Source organism: Chelon labrosus (genome assembly GCF_963514085.1).
Source record: "Chelon labrosus genome assembly, chromosome: 16".
In the NCBI taxonomy this organism is placed as follows: Eukaryota; Metazoa; Chordata; class Actinopteri; order Mugiliformes; family Mugilidae; genus Chelon; species Chelon labrosus.
In genome coordinates, this window is record NC_140349.1 from 13,852,784 (window position 1) to 13,874,041 (window position 21,258).

The 21,258-nt window shown below is 43.3% G+C and overlaps 1 protein-coding gene across 1 annotated transcript; it reads right to left on the bottom strand.

Annotated features, from left to right (window-relative positions):
• Positions 1-332: 332 nt before the first annotated feature.
• Positions 333-20,959, bottom strand: tinagl1 (tubulointerstitial nephritis antigen-like 1). The gene is made up of 12 exons (XM_084563356.1): positions 20,831-20,959; positions 18,154-18,467; positions 16,373-16,439; positions 11,839-11,931; positions 11,645-11,759; positions 9,760-9,886; positions 9,156-9,306; positions 8,874-9,060; positions 7,180-7,225; positions 6,233-6,356; positions 3,652-3,697; positions 333-3,462 (listed from the first exon to the last, which is right to left on the bottom strand). Exons 2-12 carry the CDS (start codon positions 18,458-18,460, stop codon positions 3,295-3,297), a joined length of 1,431 nt encoding a protein of 476 aa, XP_084419482.1. The 5' UTR covers positions 18,461-18,467; positions 20,831-20,959; the 3' UTR covers positions 333-3,294.
• Between the last annotated feature and the right edge of the window lie 299 nt (positions 20,960-21,258).

Consider the following 21,258-nt stretch of genomic DNA (forward strand, 5'->3'; position numbering starts at 1 on the left):
TTATAAACCACTGTAAAGCTTTCACTGGGGCCATGCCGTAACAGCCTGTGGCAAAGTGTCACATTTTATTTTCAGCTTAAATGATTAATAATGTTTATTTACAGCAGGTTGGGGCATTTTAAAGACCCAGGGTTGTGAAACTGAAAGCATGGCATTTTCATTCCTTTAACACATTAAGCAAGGGTGCATGGGTTAGTTTGCATTGAAAAGTGGAAAGAAGCCGTTTCCATAAATGTAAGGAAAAATACATTTTAGGACTTGACATAAGCATGAATGCATAAAACTTATCAACAGCAATAAGAGTGGATCTTTCTTAAAACTGCTCATAAAACAGAGGCGCACCAGTCCTAGTGTGTACATAAAACTGAGCTCATACCTACATTTCAATAGGTGAGCGATTTGATGCAGGAATGTGAGGTCAAGTTCACCCCTCCCCAAGGTATCTGTGCTGAAAACAGCAGCTCAGCCGTGTTTGCTGGACACCTGGTAGTTTCCACTGACAGAACCTGCTGAAATATGTGACAATTCGCTCAATACAGCTAATTTTACAGACCTGCTATTTGTCTTACTTCAAACAGGACAGCGTCCTCTCTCCAGACAAGTAGTGTCCCTCTCTTAGGCAGATTGTCATCCAGGTGAGTATGTGGGACACAGAAGCATGGACTGTGGCAAAAGAATTGAGAGAAAAGTGTCGTAAAGAGTAATCTCTGACACATAAATAATTTCTCATGCATTCTCTTCGTTCTGGAAAGACTTTATTGTGTAAGTGAACACTGGGAACACTGGATTTAGTGCACCCAGCACAAGGAACATTGTACAGGAAAACAAAGAAGACTACAATTTACACATCTTGTCATAAATAAGTCTACACATCAGTGAGTATGAAGTGGTCCATTTTACACTAAATACATAGTGGATGTGTGCTCCTGGGAAGTCTTTGGAGAAGATGTTGTGTATAGAGCAAAACTTCAGTTTGCTTCTATGGAATAAATTTGTGGTTTTGCAGAAAGCATTTAGTAATGCACTTGTAATTTGGTCCCGTCTGCTCATCAGTCTAAATATATTCATAATTACAATATTCTTACTGTGGCGTGTATTGTTTTAGGACATTTTGGTAATGTCTTCTATTGTGTAATCTATTGTATTGTGGTCAAAGCTATGAACCATCAACATGCAGGAAAACTCTGAAAATAAGAAGTCTCTGGTCAACAGAAAAAAAGATTTCCAGCTTTGGTCAAATCCCACTGCTTCCTCCACTGATACACACCTGTTCGTACTGCAGCGTGCTACAGACTGGTAGCTCCAGTGGTTTACGCAGTCGTGTAAGTTTAAGTTTTGCTGCTGATTTTTCTTTTTTGACCCATTCTATGGCAACTTGCCCACACGTGAAAATATGGATGCAAGGAATCTCCTTCTTTTTGTTACAACAACATTAACGAGGAGCTCAGTTTCACATTGTTCTAGGTGCATTATTTACTGTAAACGCTTTGTGTATCTCGTGTTCACGGGCTGCTCTTCATCCCTCACTGCCTTTGGCTACTTCAAAATGAAAGCGAAGACTCAATACGTTGCGTGAGACGCCTGCAACGAATGCTAATCTTTAGCTCCTCCACTGCATTGCACATTGCTTGAGCATCCGAACGTTTTTCTCTTTGCTTTTAGATCTATTTTCCGCCTGTTCATGCCTGAAGGAAAGATGGAAAGATCTTAAAGATCACAAGACGTGAATATAGAAATGAAGAAGCCTTTTGAAGTCATAGCTGAAGCAGACCAGGATGTAATTTAAGGTATGTGGTAATAATACACAGTGTTTTCCGTTTCAAGTGAGGCTACGCTTAAAGTTGAAGTAAATGTATTTCATAGCACCGTGTATCCTGTAGCAAAGAAAGGCGCAGGACTTGAAGGACATGTTTCCACGATAAAAATAAAACATAAAATGAGAGTGTAGACGCTGATTTGCAACCTGTACGACTTGAATCTGTGTTTCAGCATTAGTTAGAAGTGGATTTACATGTTTATTATGCAAGAAATGCACAAAACTGAAGACAAACATCGTAGCACAGACCAGACTTTAGCAGCAGGATGCCCTCTCAAAGAATTACTGTACGTAGATGAGGAAAAGCAACAGAGTGGTGTGTGTGTGTGTGTGTTCGTTGTGAAAGTTATTACATACAGTACATCTTAAAACAAGTAGTAAAATAGAACTTTAAAATATAACTGCAACAAAATAATAACATCTTTAGCTCAAATTGTAACAGTGTACACAGAACAGAGTAAATTAAGGCTATTATACAAACTTTCTTCTTTCTTTTGCGAAAGTTCAAAGCAACTCGTTTTTCTTTAAGGCGTTACAGTCTTTTCGAATCAGTGTCTCGTTGTTAAATGGTGTGGTCAGGAACGGCGGCATGGCTTTTACTTCGATCTTTATCACTGCTCAAGGACACCTCTATATGCAGCATATTTCTTTAGCAATAATAAATGACACGTGTTTAATAAATATTCTCATATCTTCAGGGTTTTGGGTAATTTGGGTAAAAACACGTAGAAGCAGGTCAGATGTGTTTCATTTTAATTGTTGGAGCTGTAATCTCACATGCGTCACCAAATCGCTGCGTGTATCCGCTATCAGATTCTACGTTAATACTGGAATGTGTGAGAAAATCTGAGGCCTGCAGCAGCGAACACCTTCTACAAACCGTGTGAATGGGTCAAAGTATGCCTCTGTAAGGCTGACAGGCAGATGTCACTAAGGTCATCTATGATATATTATCAGGTTACGCTGTTCAGATGGGTGTGTCTTTCTGAACGGGCCTGATAATCTGCCGATCCGATTTCCCCTCTTTCAAGCTGGTTCTCTGACGCCGCGTCCGCGCGGATTATAGTTTTAGAGCTTTAGAGCTTGAGAAGACTAGATATCAGAAGAACAAAAGGATCAGTTTGAGCTTCTGTCATCGCCTATCTTTGACAGGAACTGAGGCTTCTGGGATGTGTGGTCTTTGGAGCAGTAGGTACCTGAGGTGCCTGATAGCGAGGCAAAGTAAGAAAGAACTGTAGCTTAGTTTGTCTTTGATATTTGGTGCCATGAACCTCGAGTTTCAGGAGAAGTCGGGAAAGTTGTTCTGTTAAAAGAGAGTATGGAGGAGAGTAAACAGAGGAGTCTCTAGAGTTGATTTTGTGGCCGTCTCAGTCTGCTCGGTGGGTAAAGGGGTGCGATGAACTCTCTTCTCTTTCTTCGAAAAAATACAGCTCTAGTTGGGACAAAAAAAAAAAAACGGAAGTCTCTGCGGAGCGTCTCTAAATGTGTCTGCGGCGATGGTGGTGATGATGGTTGTGCATGTCCTCCATGGTGATTCTGCCCCACACGCCGATCACGAAAGCTTCAATCTCGCACTCGTTGTCCCCGCGAGCGATGCGGAAGTAGCCGTCCTCTCCCCAGTTCTTTCCCCAGGAGTTGGCAGCGATCTGTGAACAAAATGTAGTCCACATGTTACAGCTACGGGTTTGATTTCATTTGCAAACACCTGAATTTGATCTTCAGAATTTTCTGTTCAATTCTTCAATAAAAGTTTTATTTTACAATAATCAAAAGTGAAATTGTTACAATTGTGAGTGAGTTTTGGCTCCAAATATGGTACACAAAAAAAGACTTACCCAATACTTTCTGGTTGTCCCATCAAAGTTCCTCTCTTCTCCCCACCTAGTGCACAAAACAGTAATTTTAATAATAAAAATACCATTATCTGTATCAGAGTTGAACCACTAATACATTTCCAACAAACATGCCTGATGTAAACACTTCAGGAATGTGTTTGCTCTGTGTTATAAATAGAAAAGTGGTAAGGGGCATAAAGGTTAAAAAAAGCAAAAACCCTTCATCTTGTTAACAACATCCTGAAAACAGAGTATTTATAACTGGACAGTGCCTAGCTGCACATATTCCAAACCGAAGAACATGGAGTTCCCCTTTTCCTCTGCCACTTCCACCCTCCAGAAACAGGAAGGACAGAATAGGTTACGAGGAAGTCAACAACACCTCAGTGAGGGCACAAGGAGCGGACACCAACACGGGTCGAAACATTTATAAACACACTAATACGAGCGTGTGAAACTTCTCCCTATCATTGCCAACATCTCTGTTCTCAGAAAAACTCGGTGAAGGCCCACAAATTCCCATCATGCCTTGCACTTTTGGCCAGCGCCAGCCCGTTCTGCTCACGTTGATCAAAACATTCTCCCAAAGCCGATTCTCATCCTGTTTTTGCACTACACGCCTTTCGCATCCAAAGAGACTCCTAGTGCCCAGTTGCTTGTTATCTATTATAAGGCGAAGGAATGCTTGGAAATAGAGTAGACGGCCTCAGAGCCTGCCAACTCGGTAGCCTGTGCCCACAACACCATCGGACGCTGCCAACCCTATATCAGCGGGCGACTTTATTAGCCCAGTGTTTCCCTGAGTTGAGTCAAACGTCACATTGACCCAAAGCAAACACATTAAAGCCAGACAGTATCGGACCACTGCTCATCTCTTATCAGGCCTCCAATCAGCTCACTTGCTCGCTCAGGGACAATGATGGACATACCGGTGCGCCCGTGTACCCTGCATTTGCCCAACGCCCCCCATCCCACCTCTGACCTCCTCTCCGGGGGGATTGATCCCCCTCTTTCTGTCTGGTGCAGTCAAGATCAGCAGGCCAGACAATGCCCTTTCCACTACAGTGGACCTCAATGCTCTTTCCAAAAACTTTCCCAGGCCCTGGGATTAAAGGGACGCACAGCTATGGGATTTGGCCTGTGCAAACACACCGATGCCGGTTGCTGGCAGGTTGGGGCTCAAAACACTACGCCCTCCCTCTCCACTCCATCCATCCCTAAACCTGTGTCGCTGCTACATCCACATCCACTCATCCGGAGAGGTGAGGAATCACAGCGTCGGTAGGAGGAGCCAAAGAGCAAGGGGCATTTGGAAAAGCTGGGAATCCTAAATCTGTGCATCATCTCACACTCTACACATTAACATATCGAGGCCATAGAGATGTATTTAAACTCCAAAGGGCACGAGCGTGGCGGACAAACATGTGAATCTGTTTTTCCAAGAAGACATTTCAGAACAGTTTGTTCTTTTGAAGCGTGTGATTTACACATGCTAAGTATAGGTTGGAGGCTGAGGGCTGGAGCGTCTATCATATACATGCCCACACATGATGGCATGTCAAAAAAATATAAAAATGTTGTAAAACACATGCAAAACATGTAAGGTGAAAAATGCTTGAGAACAGGCTGTATTTAGTCTTCATCAATGGGCAATCAATCAGAAAGTGATCAGGGTACAGAGGGACAGTAAAATGTTCACACAAACACATTCCTTAGGCCCCATAACAGAGCAATTGTGCGTCAGCTGCTAATTTTCCTCATTTGTAAAGTGAAACTTGCGAGCGGCAACGTATAATTCTCACACGTCCAAACCAGCTGGATGAACCACAGAGTACGGCCCCGTCGAATATTTACAAGTGAAAAAGCTGTTTATGACATTTTACAGCTCAGAACCTTTCTCCTAGCCTGGCAAACCACTACCTGTCTGCCTGTCCTTCTGTCTGGGGAAAGTCTGGATGACAAAAAGAGTATTTTGGCTTCAGCGTGGAGAGGAGAAAAAGAAACGGAAGCGGGACAGTCAGGCGGCCAGATGGAGAGTGATGATGGAGGCACCGCAGAGATGGAGGAAATGTGGCAGGAAAGAAAGAAAGAAAGAAAGAAAGAAAGAAAGGGGGAATAACTCGAGACAGAGGGTGGGGGCAGGCCATCCAGGTGTGTCAACTGTCTACCTGCCTGCATACTTGCGGTCGCAGAAGTTACTAGAGGGGGGAGGGGGATGCTGTCTGAGGCAGATGAGCGGAGGAGTGGAGTTGAGCCAAGGTGTGTCTCCTAGAGCAATAGTCTGGGAGCTTACTCACTCTGTGTGCTAACAGACGCGCAAGTAAAGCTCAGAATAAAACATCATAAGAGCAGCGAAACAATTAAAATATGATTCATCCTAAATAAGCATATTTTCCGCTGATATGGCAGCTGTTAAACAACACCAAGGCTAGACACACGCCAAGACCTCGGTTAATGCCGAGTAAAAGGCTGCATGCCGTAAAATCCAACCTCAAAATGAATCAGGTTTGTGCAAAGCCCGAGGCTGCTGGTTCCCAAAACAAAAATACATTGACATCGTTGCTGTATGCCAGTAACTTACCCTGTGATCCTGACTGAGTGTGTGCCATGTTTGCGGTATTGCGGCGGCTTTGTGAAGCTGACGTCAGTGTGTTTGTAGATCCCGTTCTTGTAGACAAAGAAGTCCTCATGGACCTCCATAATAGCTGCAAAGAACAAATAGGGAGGGAGAATTAGTAGGCGGATCTAACGCACGCACAAACACACACACACAATATGATATCATTCCAATCTAGATCTGTTGTGAAAGGGAGCGATGCAAATCCAATTCAAACTAATTAAGTAATTTCAACAGAAAAAAATCCAGTTTTCCCCCTGAGTCACACACACCCAGACATCCGGAAAGACAGGTGTGTGTGTGTGCACAGAAAATAGCTGTCTTCTGGAGATCTGCCAGTGCCAAATCTGCGTTCCCCTACACGAGAACACTGTGCATACCACCACTCTTATCAACAATGCACAAGAGAACAAACGGCGACTTGGTGACAAAGAAAAAAAGAAAAAGTGGGTTGAAGCCAGTTCGTCTTCCTGCCTGGATGGCAGAACAATAGCACAAGAAGTTGGCACAGGCTCACAGAGAACACACACACGTACATGTGACTCGTCTATTCAAGCGTACTTGACTTTGGTCCAGATGGGCACCAGACAGTGAGTCGTGCTTCTAAAGGGAAGTCAGTTCAACCTCACTGACACAAAGGCCCATCATTTCTAACCAGAGGACTGAAGTCAGAGTTCAAACCCGGGACAAAAACATCAGGGGTGACAAGGTCGAACATGACATCATCCCAGGTCGGACACCTAACACTTTACGGTGCGTGTGGTTTAATTTGTGTGTCCTGTGGGAGAGTCGATGAGTTTGGATTTTATTTTTTTTGGAAGTTTCACTCACTTCAAATGTTGACACTAGGACATTATTTACAAGAGTCTTTAAGGAGAACACACACACACACAAATAAGGCATCATCTTACCTTGCACTGGACCGTTATCCATTATCTCCTTCATAATCTCCTTTTCCTAAGAGAGAAGACAGAGGGAACGGTTTATAGGCGAAGGAGACAGACAAAAAAATCATTACATGTCAGTGAAATGCTAGAGGATGAAAAACAACCCCACTGGAAGTTAAAAGTCAGATAACAAGATTGAGTTTGGCAGGGGCCCCCTGGTCTTAATGCCTGGCTTATTGACTTCACAGGCTATCAGGAGGCGGAAACAACAGGCTGTAAAGATTTTGAGGGGCATTAGCCATCATTTAGCACTGATGGATGATGGCTGATAAAGCCACATGTTGGCTGCAGATCAGTGGCTCAATTTGAATTGGAGGAGACGCACCCAGCTGCGCAGAGAAGGGGAGACCTTCTGGAAAGTAAATGTGCATATAATATGTAGTTGTTTATTTGTGAAGCAATGGTGGAAGTGCAATCTCAGTGAAGTGGACTAGAAGGATGCAGTTTCTAAATTTATCCAGCTTCAGTATTTATATTTATTGTTCCCAGGGGTGGAAGTAACGAATTACAAATACTCACGTTACTGTAATTAAGTAGATTTTTTGGGTACTTATACTTTTCTGAGTATTTTTTTAAAGTGTGTAATTTTACTCATACTTGAGTACAATTTGCAGCATGTAATCTACTCCGCTACTTTTAGAATTAAAAGTCGCTACTGAGTACGCCCCCAATCCGCGACCGCGCCAATTGATTAACGTGATGACGTAAGGAAAGGACAACTCCGCAGCTGCGGCAGTACACAGCCAGAGAGTGCTTAATTGAATGAAGATTTGGAGGGAAAAAAGCCAAAATGGAGACAGAAGTTCAAGTGAACAGTGAAAATGATCTGCCTGCTATCGATGTAATAAAACATCTGGTTGAAAAGTAATTAATACTCTGAGTAGTTTTTGAGAAGAGTACTTTTTACTTTTACTTAAGTATTCTTTTAAGACCAGTACTTTTACTTGGAATTGAGTATAATTTAAGCAATGTAATGGTACTTGTACTTGAGTACAAATTTTTAGTACTCTTTCCACCTCTGATTGTTCCTTTTATTATCTCTAACCAAGCAGATAACCTTATTTGTTTCTCTATTTTGTAATATGATGAACTTTCACTCATATTATCTGACTGTTGCTGCCTTGCCATTATTGTGGCTGAGCCTGCAGTAACAGTAGAGTCTTTTGATAGAATATGAAAGCGCAAATCTAATTCCAGATCCAATTTTGAAATGAGAGCAGATAATGATCATGGATGATGATATCCTAAGCGCAGGCTATATATTTCTGAGATAATTCACTCATCGCAGTGTTCATCCAGAGCACGTTGAGACAAACAATCCTAACTCATCCTGATAAACTACTCTATAAGTCTGCATCATTTTAACGCAAGCTTCTCAGTCCTGATCCTACTTCCTGAAAGCTGGTAAAACAAATACTTAACCCTCGTGTTCATTCACAGGAGAGTCAAGTATGCGTGAAGAAAATGTGCAAAAACACACAAAACCCGTGAGATACATTACGTCTGCTGCAGCAAGAGGAAGTGAATAAAATGAGTTTACGTACGCTTAAACTGATCTAGAGAGGTGTGTTTTATTATAGATGTGTTCATAAGGGTAGATGTTGATGTGTGCTTCATGGGTCTGGCTTTGCATGCTTGTTTTATTTTGTGGTGCTTACATTGGATGAGAGCCTGTAGGGCGGCGTGGACTGGTAGATGTCGTTGTTGTAGTTGTGTGTGTTGGGGCAGCGCTGCGTGGCTTGCCTCTTCCCCCGGCCGACGGAGCGACTCTGCATCATACAGCGACCCACCTCCACTGGCGTCTGCTGAGGGGGTCGGTACGGGTAACAGTCCTCTGTCACGACACTGCGACAGCACATAGGAATATGTCATTAATGAACCAGGATAACTTACTTACACACGACAGTGCTCAATCTTACTGTAATTGAGGACGTGCTTACCCTCGACGCCGGAGGTACCACCAGGCTCCATCTATGCGTCCCCCAGCGCAGCCTCCCTGGTTACGAGTGTCACAGGAAATCAGATTTTGTGGGGACAGCTGAGGAGTCATGTGGCCCATCGACTGGATGGAGATTCTGTCTGACGCCACAGCTAGTGAACAGCATAGACAATATTAATATTGAGAGAAAAATGGCACAGTTTAATGCCAAAAACCTCCACATATGAAGACCACCATCCATGCTACACGTTCAACCTCACTCATCCCATTCCTTCAGCCTTTCATCTCATACCCCTTAACGTCTCTCATCCCCCCATGTCTTTCCTTCAGGTCCTGCCAACCAATAAACTTCCTTGCATCAGTTAAGGAATTGTCTTTATTTGTGAAATTATCCAAAATCGTCACTAAACATTGTCTGCGTGCTAAACTATAGAATAACAGAAATCATCAGATTTCTTTTATTCTGCAGCAATATATTTTCAACATGCCTAAAGATTATATCTGAAACATTCGACTTGAGAACAAGACAGAAGTGTTTCCATTGTTCCTGTATGTCTCATAACGACCATATTTTCCACACATAGTGAATTTTCTTTAGGACCCACCTGCAGTTGAGAAAGCCCAGGAAGCGGCACAGTTGCCCTGGTCCAGCGGTTCGTGAATCTTTCCTGGCCACTTCTCTGCTGAGTTGAAGTAGAGAGGCAGACGATCAGTCTGAGGATCCATGTTCATCTGAGAGAGAAGACAGAGACAGTCAACCCACAAACCACTGGTATACTCTGACGGGACGACATAAGGAAAGCATCAATAATTCTGTTATTATAATAATAACAGTAGTTAAACAAGAGGTAAATTATTGAATGCCAGGCAGTGTAGTGTCATTGTTTGCCCACAACAGATCACAAGCCAAAGGCTGCAATTAAAATACTTGTGTGGACCATGGGTAGATTACATAAGTCTGCTAATTAATCATCTCTGCACTAAAAGGGACTTCTTCACAGACCATTAGGAGCATTGGGCCCAGCGCCAATCTGTGACTTCGTCAAACAGACAAGAACCTTTGGTCCCAAACCTCTGGTGACTTTAGACCAACTGAACTTACAGCAATCAGGAAGGCATTCATGTCTATATCACTGTGACTGTAGTTTATGATTGCGATAATACAGGCCTACAATAAAGTGTGACTATTTTCCTGATGGCACGCATTCGCTTGCAGGTTGGATGCTCTCCTAATCTCCCAGCAGTGTGTGATAATAGAGCACACACTTCAGTGCAACTGACTTCCCCTCTCCCTCACAAAGACCCCGGCCGCCTGCGCCGCATTCCTCTGATTAATAGTGAGGTATTCAGAGCGCAGACGGCTACCTGAGACACGACTAAGGAATGTGCTGCTGGTCAGAGATTAGTAGATGTGGAAGGTCAAAGTCCGAAAGCAGAAAGAGGTGAAATGTTGCAAGAATAAGTTGCGTCACGTGCACAAGGAATTCATTCATGAATTTGTTGTTTTGCACCCCTCACACAGGAGGCTAATGACAGACATGATAGAGATTTATGAATGTGCTTTGATCTGGTTCGTGGCGCAGGTAGGAACACGCTGACAGCGGAAGAAGGTGGGGGGTTTCTGAAGTTTTCTTTTAGTAGTTTGGGTGGGGATGGAGGGTGGAGATTGGGCGATGTAGACTGAGAAAGGAGGTTGCTCTTTACACTCCAGCCAGCCAAGCCACCATCCCCACCACCTTCTCCACCTGATGTTTTGGTTCTGTCTTATGTAATCTGTCTGGACAAGATGTAAACACGGACTGAGTGGATCAGAGTAGGCAGAGGCTCCAGAGGGAGACACCATCGCATACCATAATGGCATACAGTAAAAAATGTTTTGATTCTCCACGTTCTCAGCTGTTGCTAAAACTTCCTGCTTCTGAAAGCTGCACATCCTCCTGCAATCACTCATACCTCCGCTCTAAATGTGTCACACACTTACTAATAGGAAGTGATGGTGTTTGATTATGTCAAAACGCTGTAACTAATGGACATGTAAATTCATGATTAATCAAACTATGGATCTCTATAGTGGCTTTACTGTTAGCTTTACCGCCCCACTGCAGTGTATTCATACTTTTCCATAGTTGGAAAACCGAAAATGTTCTTAAGACATCTATAAATTAACCATTCTCATTGTAGTTCAACTATAACGTATATTTTGAGTTTAAAGCATCAGACAGCCTCAATGGGAACAGCATGTGACCTCTAAGTGGTATGTTAAAGGAAAATCCAGAGAATAGGAGCTGAAACCCACAACGAGCAAGTAATGTGATATTCCTACAGTTGTATGGATATTTACTCTCACTTGCCACAAAGGTCAAAGGTCAGCTTCTAACCTGTAACATGAGCGCTGAAGCGTGTACCCGAGCCTTTGGAAACATAACCACCCACATACTGTATCAGTTCTAACCTAAACAATGATTTTCAAGGATGAAGACTTCCCTGTACCTGAATTTCATTCATGTTCATAATCATTCTCGAGGGTCTTTGTGTGCCCAGCCGGTAGCGGATTCCTTCATCTATAGTCATGCCGTACAGCTGACTGTAGTTGGCGGCCTTCCACCTGAAAAAAGAAAAATGACAGAAATAAAGACATGTTTGTAACCAAGAGATGCCACTTCTGTGTTTGTTTTTGTTTTTACCCATAGTTTCCTCTGTTGACGGCATGAATTATGTCGGGCTCCATCAAACAAGCGTTCTGCTCACATTCCCAGCGTCCTGTAGTCCCACATGTACTGCAAAAGAAGGCAACCAGAGAGTAGGGACATTTAGAGCATTTAGAGGTTGGAACCAAATGAAAATAACTTTTCCATGTTTCCATGGCCACTGAAGTCAAACGCTAGAACAGATTAGATCAAAAGATAGACCGGTATGTACAAAGTCGGTGGAATTCCTAAATAAGATGTGAATTGAGAGACGTACGTCAATAACAGCAAAAGACTGGGAAAGTCACAAATGAGGGAGAAAGAAAAATAAGGAGAGGTTAAAAGTAACATTCGGTCTTTTCAGGCCGCAGTATGGACATCTATTTTTATTCAGAAGACGGCCAGATAAGGGGACGGGATATTAATGATGACACACAGATGTTGGCTTTGGGAATGGTCAAATATAGAGAATTTACTTTCTGATGAGTCATTCTGAAGGAGCGTGAGTGGTGGAAAAAAGTAGTAAGAGCTGTTGCTTGGATTGGTACTAATACAACAGCAGAATGCAGGGATTTAATAAATAAACATGAAAAGAGACAGCCCATACCTTATTAAGTCAAATGGGCTAAGTAGTATCAGCAAGACATAGTTCAGTAAACCTTGTCGTTATGATATGAAAATAATGTACTAGATACTGTATACTAGAGTAGAGTAAAATATAAAGAACAGTATGAAAAGGGAAACGCCGAAATTACCGACTCACACAGACTGTCAGCCATAAAATAAACACACAAACATACACAACGTGAGCTCCCTTTCTGTTCTTTTAAAGCCTAAAAGTAAATAACTGAATCTGTTTCATCAGAATTTTCTCTATTTGCTAATTAACTGTTTCAGATATTTCATCCTCTGAAGCTCGCCCTGAATCATCTTTGTCCTGTAATACAGATGTTTATATAATCTACCCAAACCTGGACCCGTGAATCTTGGCAGTGCCAGATTCAGATTTTATAAACATTTTCAATGAACGTTTCTTGGCTGTATGACTGCGAATGTTTTTGTTCTCGCCTCTCTCTTGATCTCTTAAAAACTTCTGGGTCAAATAAAATGACTAAAACTATAAACTGACGATAAAATGATGAGCATAACGTGACTATAAATCTCTCTGTATAACAATTACGGGGTCAGCGGCAATTTTCAGAATGGCTGTGGGTTAGTTGGAGAGAAAGAATGAGGGGTGTTTCCAGCTCAGGCATGTGAAGACACTGAACTTGCAAAGCTGACTGTACATGAGACGTCGTATTTGCTCAGAAGACAGACCGGCCCAAGACACTCATTAAACAGACAGAGATAAAGAGACAAATTCCCCCTTTAGTCTCACAGAAACTCACGTGCTGCGTCACATTTAAACTCAACAAATAGTGCACGTCCACACAAATACATGCAAGCTACTCAGCATCCTAGAGGGACCATCTGAAAGGTATGAGGAGAGTGACAATGACCTTTTCTCTCTTCCTGCCTTCAGCAGAGATGCAGCGCAGTAATAGTACTGGACACACGGGGATAGGTTAAATAGATTTATGGAGATAGGGGTACAGAGTGGGACTGAAAGTAAAATATGAGGATGGTGAGGACAGCGGGGAGCCATATTTTAAATTCCCCCATCACGTTCCCTGTTAGACACACCTCGTTCACCTAAGATGACACACACACAGCTGGATGACAGAGATATAGCATCTGGCGTTGGCTGCTGTCCAATCTGATGCATAAACAGGAGAAACAAGTGCCGCTGCCAAGTCAAAACGGAGATAGTGGTTCCTTCAGGCTGCTAGATGGCAAGCAGGAGGCGCCACGTTTCAGATCATCTGAGGCCGATAAACAAATCAGCGAGGAAAAGGCCTCAGCTGGAAAGGCCATTAACGCAACAAAAGGCTGCCACGCATAGCATGATATATCTTCACACGCAACAGTAAACATGAAATCTTAAAAAATCTGGCCTTGAGTTCTTCCAGGCTACTGTAGAGGTGAAGTTCATAATGATTCTGACACCAGTGTCAAACCATGCACATTCATTAAGTGTTATGTTTGACATTAAATTGGCTTCCCTTCTGGTAGATATCAGTGAAGACATGTAGGAGGTGCTCATAAGAGTGTGCAGAGGCTTGACCGCTGCTAATGAGAGACCTTAAAAAGGAAAAGCTGTGTGCTGACTTAAAGCGGAAACGCTGTTATTAACCCAGCAGCCCTGTTTCTGATAAAGCCGGGAACACATTTGGGAAATTAATAAGTGGAGAGAGTGGGAGTCGGAAAAGGGAGTGTGTGCGTGTCCCCCTGTGCCAAAGTTGTGGAGCAATGTTTCCAAGCGTCCATGTGTAATGCTTTGACGAGCATGCATGAGAGCGTATGAGAATAAGACCCTTCTGTTTGTTGTTTGAAAGGGGGAGTTAGCACTTAAGTGCTGTTTTCTGTTGACTAGGAACTCAGGGGGCTATTTTTAACCACGCTGCATGCGTTTTCTCAGCTTCCACAAGTGCTTCCTGTTGTCATCTTCCATCTTTGCCAGTCTGTGCACCCACAAGACCCGGTTCCACGTACTAATTGAGCTGTCTTGATAAGAGCCATACTTCAGGCCTATCAGATTGACAAAGGACAGCTACTAGTGCCTAACAGCTGGATCAGTGGGGTCAGGATGATTTGCTTTAGACATGTTGCAGCAAACAGACACAGTGTGTTCTTTTCATTTTAAAATGAATATGACAAAAACACACAAACGGATGTTAAACCAACATTTGTTCGCAAACAAACAGAGACTCTGAGGAACACCAAATGACGCAAGGGCGAGAAACCAGAGTGGAGGACAAGTGAGGAATTTAATTTCTGTTCTACCAGCCTCCACTAACCTCCTACGTCTCCTCCTCCAGCCTCTTGAGAACTGCTGTACATCTCCTCAACTACCATCCATACCACTGCAGATATGAGACACAGGCCACTCTGATAATGTTGGCCTCTGGGTGGAGGAGGCCGTCGAGATAAAACACGCTCGGCTGTCACTTAGGGATAATCCAAAGTACTTAACTTCATGTCTCATAAGGCAGAGAGCTGGTTGCAAATCTGTCCATCAGTAACACTGAACTGGAACAATAACGCAACACTGTCAAGGAGATTTACTCCAGCAGTCAAAACAAGGAAACTGCAGCTTAGTATATAATATCCAGGCTCAGTTTTGTGCATTGAAGGAGAGTAGATTTTTATCTACATCAACACAAAAATTAAATTTGCCATGTCACACAGTAGAGGACATGATATACACTTTTGGCGCAAACAACATAAGACGATTAAATCTCATCCGGTTACTACGCCACAAAGACAGACATTAGAACTGTGTTTGATCACAACTGAGAACAACTTTATGGTTAATTTATTGGATGGAGCCAGAGTCATGAGAGAAGCTTTGGTGTTTAGCGGGTATCTCGGTTTAGCGTGTTAGCATGTTAGCATGCTACCATGTGCGTGCACAGCTGGCTGATGGGAATGTCATGGCAGATGTTTGGCTATAAACTAAAATATGTGACACATTTTAAACTGATGATGACACAACATGGAAAGCCATAGGATTACCAAAGTTATAACAAGAAAACCAGAGGGAGGACTCAAATATCTGTACAAAAGTCCCAGAGTAGCTGATATTTCAGACTGGACCAAAGTGCAAGATCAATGGATGGACCTACTGAACGACGGACAACCATCCAGAGAGACACACCGCTACTTTTCTTCAACAAACATTCAAAATGATAAGAGCTTACAGTTGATCACTTTCCCCATGGTTTCATTTGAGAGGTCATGGGTATTTCAAAGGTCTACTAAAAAAAAAAAACGAATCATTGTCAGACCATTAAGTCCTATGTGTCCACCTTAAATGCTTCAGTGTGTGGTTTCTATCTGAACATGTCGAACAAGCCTTTTCTGGCATTTTGATGTAACTAGCATGAAATGGATTCGTTTAGTACGAGCAGGTAGAAAAGAGCCGGTTTGCGTTAAGATCTTCACGTGATCCTTATGCACAGGATCGTGTGACCCGTGATAGATTTTCACTCAATGAAAAATGAAAATGAATATTACTCCATAAAGCCACTAGCAGCTTTGTTATTAGAAGCACATGTTACACACACACACACACACACACACACATTTTGCAACCCATACGATTTAATTTTAAACTGTACAAATCCCACAGGTCTTACGAACACCGCGTACTGCACGCCTGCAGAGAATTTGGGGAAACGTGATGCACGATGTTTTCACTCGTTGTACTGGCACATCCATTAAAATAAATGTGTACCCCAAACAGATAGAAACATATATACAGTTTATAATGTTTACCTTTCATATTATGTTAAGTATTTTCACAAGTGGTTGGAGAACATGTGGAAACAAAAACAGGCAGACTCTCAGCGAGTCAAGGGGACATTTAAGAGGCCCGGGATTTAAGATGTTGCTAGAGAGACGGGTGAAAAAAACAGGGTTTACATACCATAGGTTGCAGTTCTCTTTGTATGTTTGTCCACTTAAGAACCTGTTACCATTTCTTTCACAAGAACCTGAGAAAAGACAAAGAGGGGCAGTTTAACGTACATGGGTTTCATGTGTCTAAACAACAAAGACCTCACTGCTAATCCTAAAGAAATAAAGCTAAACACAGTCTTGCATACACTACACTCACATTTAATATAATACAAACACACTGGCCATATTCGTCATATTCTAACTTTCAACCACAGTAAAACCAGTAACTAGTGGGTGTGTGGGCACTGATATGTGAGGTCTAAGGAGCTCTGAGCTCCAGTAATCCAGTGCAGGAATGTGGTGTTAGCTTCTTTCCTGCCTTCCCAGGCTCTCGTCATGCTTTAACCAGCTTACACTCCACTTCAGCACCTCTAGTGAAATAGAGGGAGACCTCTACCCCTACCTACTTACATAGATAATTAAACATTAAAAACATTTGGGAGCTACAATTAGGAATTAAAAGCCACTAAGCATTGTCATGAATCATTGACAGTGCATTAGCATTAATGTGAACTGGACCCATTCCCCTTGACGCTTGCTTATCGTCACATTGCGAAAACGTATATTGACTTGGTGACAGACTCACAGTGACTTACAGTTTATCTACAACCTGATTTACAGTGTAAGGTGCTGTCAGTGTGAATTTTAAGTGGAATTTAAGGCATGAGCTGGCTGAGAATTTACAGAGTGTGTAGGTTTCCTGGCCTCCGCTGTGAGGCTCTGAGCTGATAGCGTGATTTATGACGAGGCTCTCAGACACACATCTACCCCCTCACAGCTGTCTCGCCCAGTCTGTCATAACTCTGTTAACTGCAGTGTGTGACAAGTTACACATTAATATGGAAGGAATGCATGTACACGAAACTCTCCTTAGCTGACAGCGTGTGATTTCATGTAACGGTTAATGTATAATATTGCTATATAGCGCAAAGACATGTGGAGCTATAGACAATAATCTGTGACAAACGTGACACCTCATCCTGTTTGAACAAAGCCTTCTCCTCCAGAAGCAAGCGTGTGCACACTTGCGTGTCACACCTCACAAGTCCTCTTCCCTGGAACACATACCTGCACCCAGCCCTCTGCGTCCCATCCTGTACCCATTGTCTGTCTCCCCCACCCTCTACATAGCCCACATTCTTTCGCCTGACCTCCATTCATCCCTCCTTCCACCCCTCCTCACCCTGTCTGGGTTAATAAGAAGCCTGCTATTCGTTGCACTGTTCTCAGGTGGGCCTTTGCCCTCACTGGCACATTTTACACATCTGCACTGAGGGACCGGTGCTATAACTTTGTGAGTCAACTGAACGTGAGCCAAGGCATAATTAGTTAAAGGGGAGGACAGGAGGCCATACATGGTAAACATTTTTATGCACGTATGTTTTGCCTTCCCTTTTGAGATTTATAGTGCACAGACGGGATCAAATAGACATCAAATATATGATATTATTGTGCGGAGCTGCTCAATAAGTGCCAATCATGCCAGTTATAAATAATTTCCATCATGGAGCACCTCCTTATAATGACTGGTTGCTCCTTTGTTCACTTTCTTTTTGATATAGTGAGAGCAGGGTCTCCTCCCCACTGCAGTAGTTTTCATATAGTCTGAAACTTTTTAAAGCAGCTAGAAGAAAGTGCCTGTGTAATTGTAATTCATTTTCAGGGCGTATTTGCATTGTAGTTGGAGACTCCGCTCCTGAGCCTAACTACAACATACCCACACACACACACTCAGGCACCTTTACATACCAATGATGTAAGGTGGCTCCACGCCTAGACAGTGACCCCAGAAGTCAGGGCAGCAGTCGGACACGGTGCGGTTGCAGAACAGGTCACAGTAGCAGATTGTGTCCAGGTACGGCACCGTGCACTGGTCGTCTCTGCCGGGGCAGCAGCCTCCCCTCCTCTGGCAGTAAGACCCATACGGGTCCCTGATGCCGCCGACATGGAGCGGACCGGCCAGCTCCCTCTTGGCCCTCCGGGACAGGATCCTGTCTGCAGTGCCCTCTCCCACCACCAGGAGCAGCACCGCCACAGTCAACAGGATGAGCCTCATGATGAGTCTGTGAAATAAAGGGCCAGGAAATACAAATTAAGAGGTAAGCCATGCTTTTGTGTAATGCTTATTATTATAACTAACGGTTGTGTGATGGCTTGCTTTTCTGAGTCCAGATACTGCCATACATACACTTCATAAGAATAGAGGGGAAGAGGTGAGCAGTGCAACTGAGGCATGACTGCCAGGTCACCCATCATATCACACATGCCTTCTGTGTAATTCACATACATGCTGATGCACACACTTGGCAAAGCACACGCTCACAGTGATAAGTTTAAACAGAAATGGTCCAAATAAAAACCCATGTGATCCTTGGAGATCACCTACTTATTTCCCCAACTTTCCTCTCAAGTAGCCAAGACAAACAGCGGCTAAATATGAAAACACACTGAGCAAGAAAGGAGACGGAAAACAAGCACTCAGTTACACAAACACAGAGGGATTTAAATTAGATGCATGGTGGGCTTATTTCAGGTGTCCCCAACTAATAATCTGGTGTGTGTATGTACTCTGTAACGCCCTCAGCGTAGGCTTAGTACATGTGTGCATCCCCACTCTCACTTATAGGCTTAACAAAGGTCAAACCATCATCCATACGTATTGTTGTGCGTGTCGGCCGCAGGTTACTGATGGGTCAGTCCACGCGAGGCCTGACGAAGAGGAGGGGTCGGCCTGCCGCTTCCATAAATAGCATCATTAATTATCCAATCAGATCTCTATGGGCTTAAAGCGAGGGTCCGGAAAGGAACTTTGCTGCGCTGTTTTCTGCATGACTGTGCCTTTAGTTGAGGCACACACACACACACACACACAGACACAGGCATCTGGCAGCATGGGATGGGCAGGTCCTCATTTACACAAGTGTTTTGTTGTGGCAGACACTGAGCAGCGATGCAATAAAACACCCACCAGTCTGTTCAGTGAGCTGCTGAGGCCTCCAGGTCAAAAAGCCAGTGAAAAAACAAAACAAAAAAAACCACCACAAGTGATGATCATATTGCTGCCTGCTGACATTAACTCATCTTTTGCTTTTCTATACAAAGCTAAAGTTCTTGTGAAGTAACTTTGATCACGGTGCTGACTGCATTTGGCACAGATCTCATCTGAAGTGGGAGAATAATTATTGCTTAGTCTTTAAGGCAAAATATCTTGTAAAAAAACACAAAAGGTAAATAACCTTGTACAACATTAAAGCCTTTAGGACATTAACACACTGATGTTTCAGCTCCTTTTGCTTTTACAGTGTCACAGAAGCTGCCATATGGCACAGCGCTCCAGACAACTGTTACCAAGCTACTGATCCCACACTGTAGGCACAGTGGAGATGAACCCACTCGCTAATACACACACACATATGCATGTACGTGCACATATCACATAGTAGTGGTTTGATGAGTGCAGGAGTCAGTGTCACAGGTGGACTTTCAGCCCAGCTTCAGGACCACGGGCACCTCTCAGACTCCACCATTTAGCACCATTTAGAGGCAGCCAGACAGGCATTTAGTTTTGTCTGTATTTGTCCAGCTAACACGCCTCACTGGCAACAGCCTATTAAAGTAATCTACAGTCTACCATATAGTTTTTCAATGTAATGTTTCAGTGCGCTGGAACCAGATGTTAAAATTCATACTCACTGTGTGTTTGGGTGGAAGCAGAAATAAACAGATATCCCAAAACCTCGAAATGAAAAAAATAATAAAAAATATATATCCACCGTTAGACACTGCTAAATAAGAGCAAAGTTCTCTATTGTAATTTGGGCGAACGAAACTGAATGCCTGCTTGCACATGTCACTCGTTCCCTTTCCATCACACAGCTGAACTTTGACATATCTCTGCACCACCCACCAGATAATACACTCTTGGCTCTCTGTATCTGTATGAAAGCCCTTTCAGCTCCATTTCCCTCTGTGTCTCAGAGTCCCCGCTCTATTTCTAAAACACCCACAAGGTCAAGGGACATTTATAAGAGTGTACAGGTGTCTAATGAGGACTGCCCCACAACAGGTGAGGGACGGGATTACTGTCAAAATCAGTCTCGCTGTGAACAACCACTCACTCACTGGACCCAGTAAGCTCTGGAAAATAAAAATCTCACCACTCTCTTGATAACTTTGTGAATATTGTGCCCAACACTCCCACACCCAGAAGGTAAATATGTCGTAAGGGCATGAGCCAGACTGACTTATTCCCTGCAAATAACGAGAATGAAAGACGACAATGTGCTGATCAGACAATATTTCAAAAGAGCTTTCCAGGGATTCTGATCTTTGAAGTAACTTGAGAATAATGTGAGCCACTCTGTGACGTTCAGGCTGCACCTGCCTGGAATCTGCCAGAAAGGAAAAAAAAAACAACAACTGTTACCTTGAGTCGAGAGAGAAGTCCTGGTTTTGTAATCCGATAGAAAGCTGTAGAGCCTTGTTGGCGTGTTGCTCAGGAAGTCGTTCACAGGTAGAGAAAGTTTTTTTGTAAAAGGTCGGCCTCCCTCCTCTCTGTTCCTCACTCTCTCACAGGATCTGCTCTGTCAGATTCAGACTTCTCTATATACAGGCACCAAGGATAACCACTCCCCCCGTCGCCCCTCCACTCTGCCCTGTCCCCTGCTTCTCTCTCTCTCTCTCTCTCTCTCTCTCTCTCTCTCTCTACACACACTCACTCCTCATTCCCTGTGACTCCCACAGGTTGGCTCTCTTTCCATGCATTTCCCTTTTCTTATCACACTAGAACCTCCGAGATAAAAGGATTTGCACTCAGACACATCTATATTGTCTTTCCACTGTCACTTTCACTTA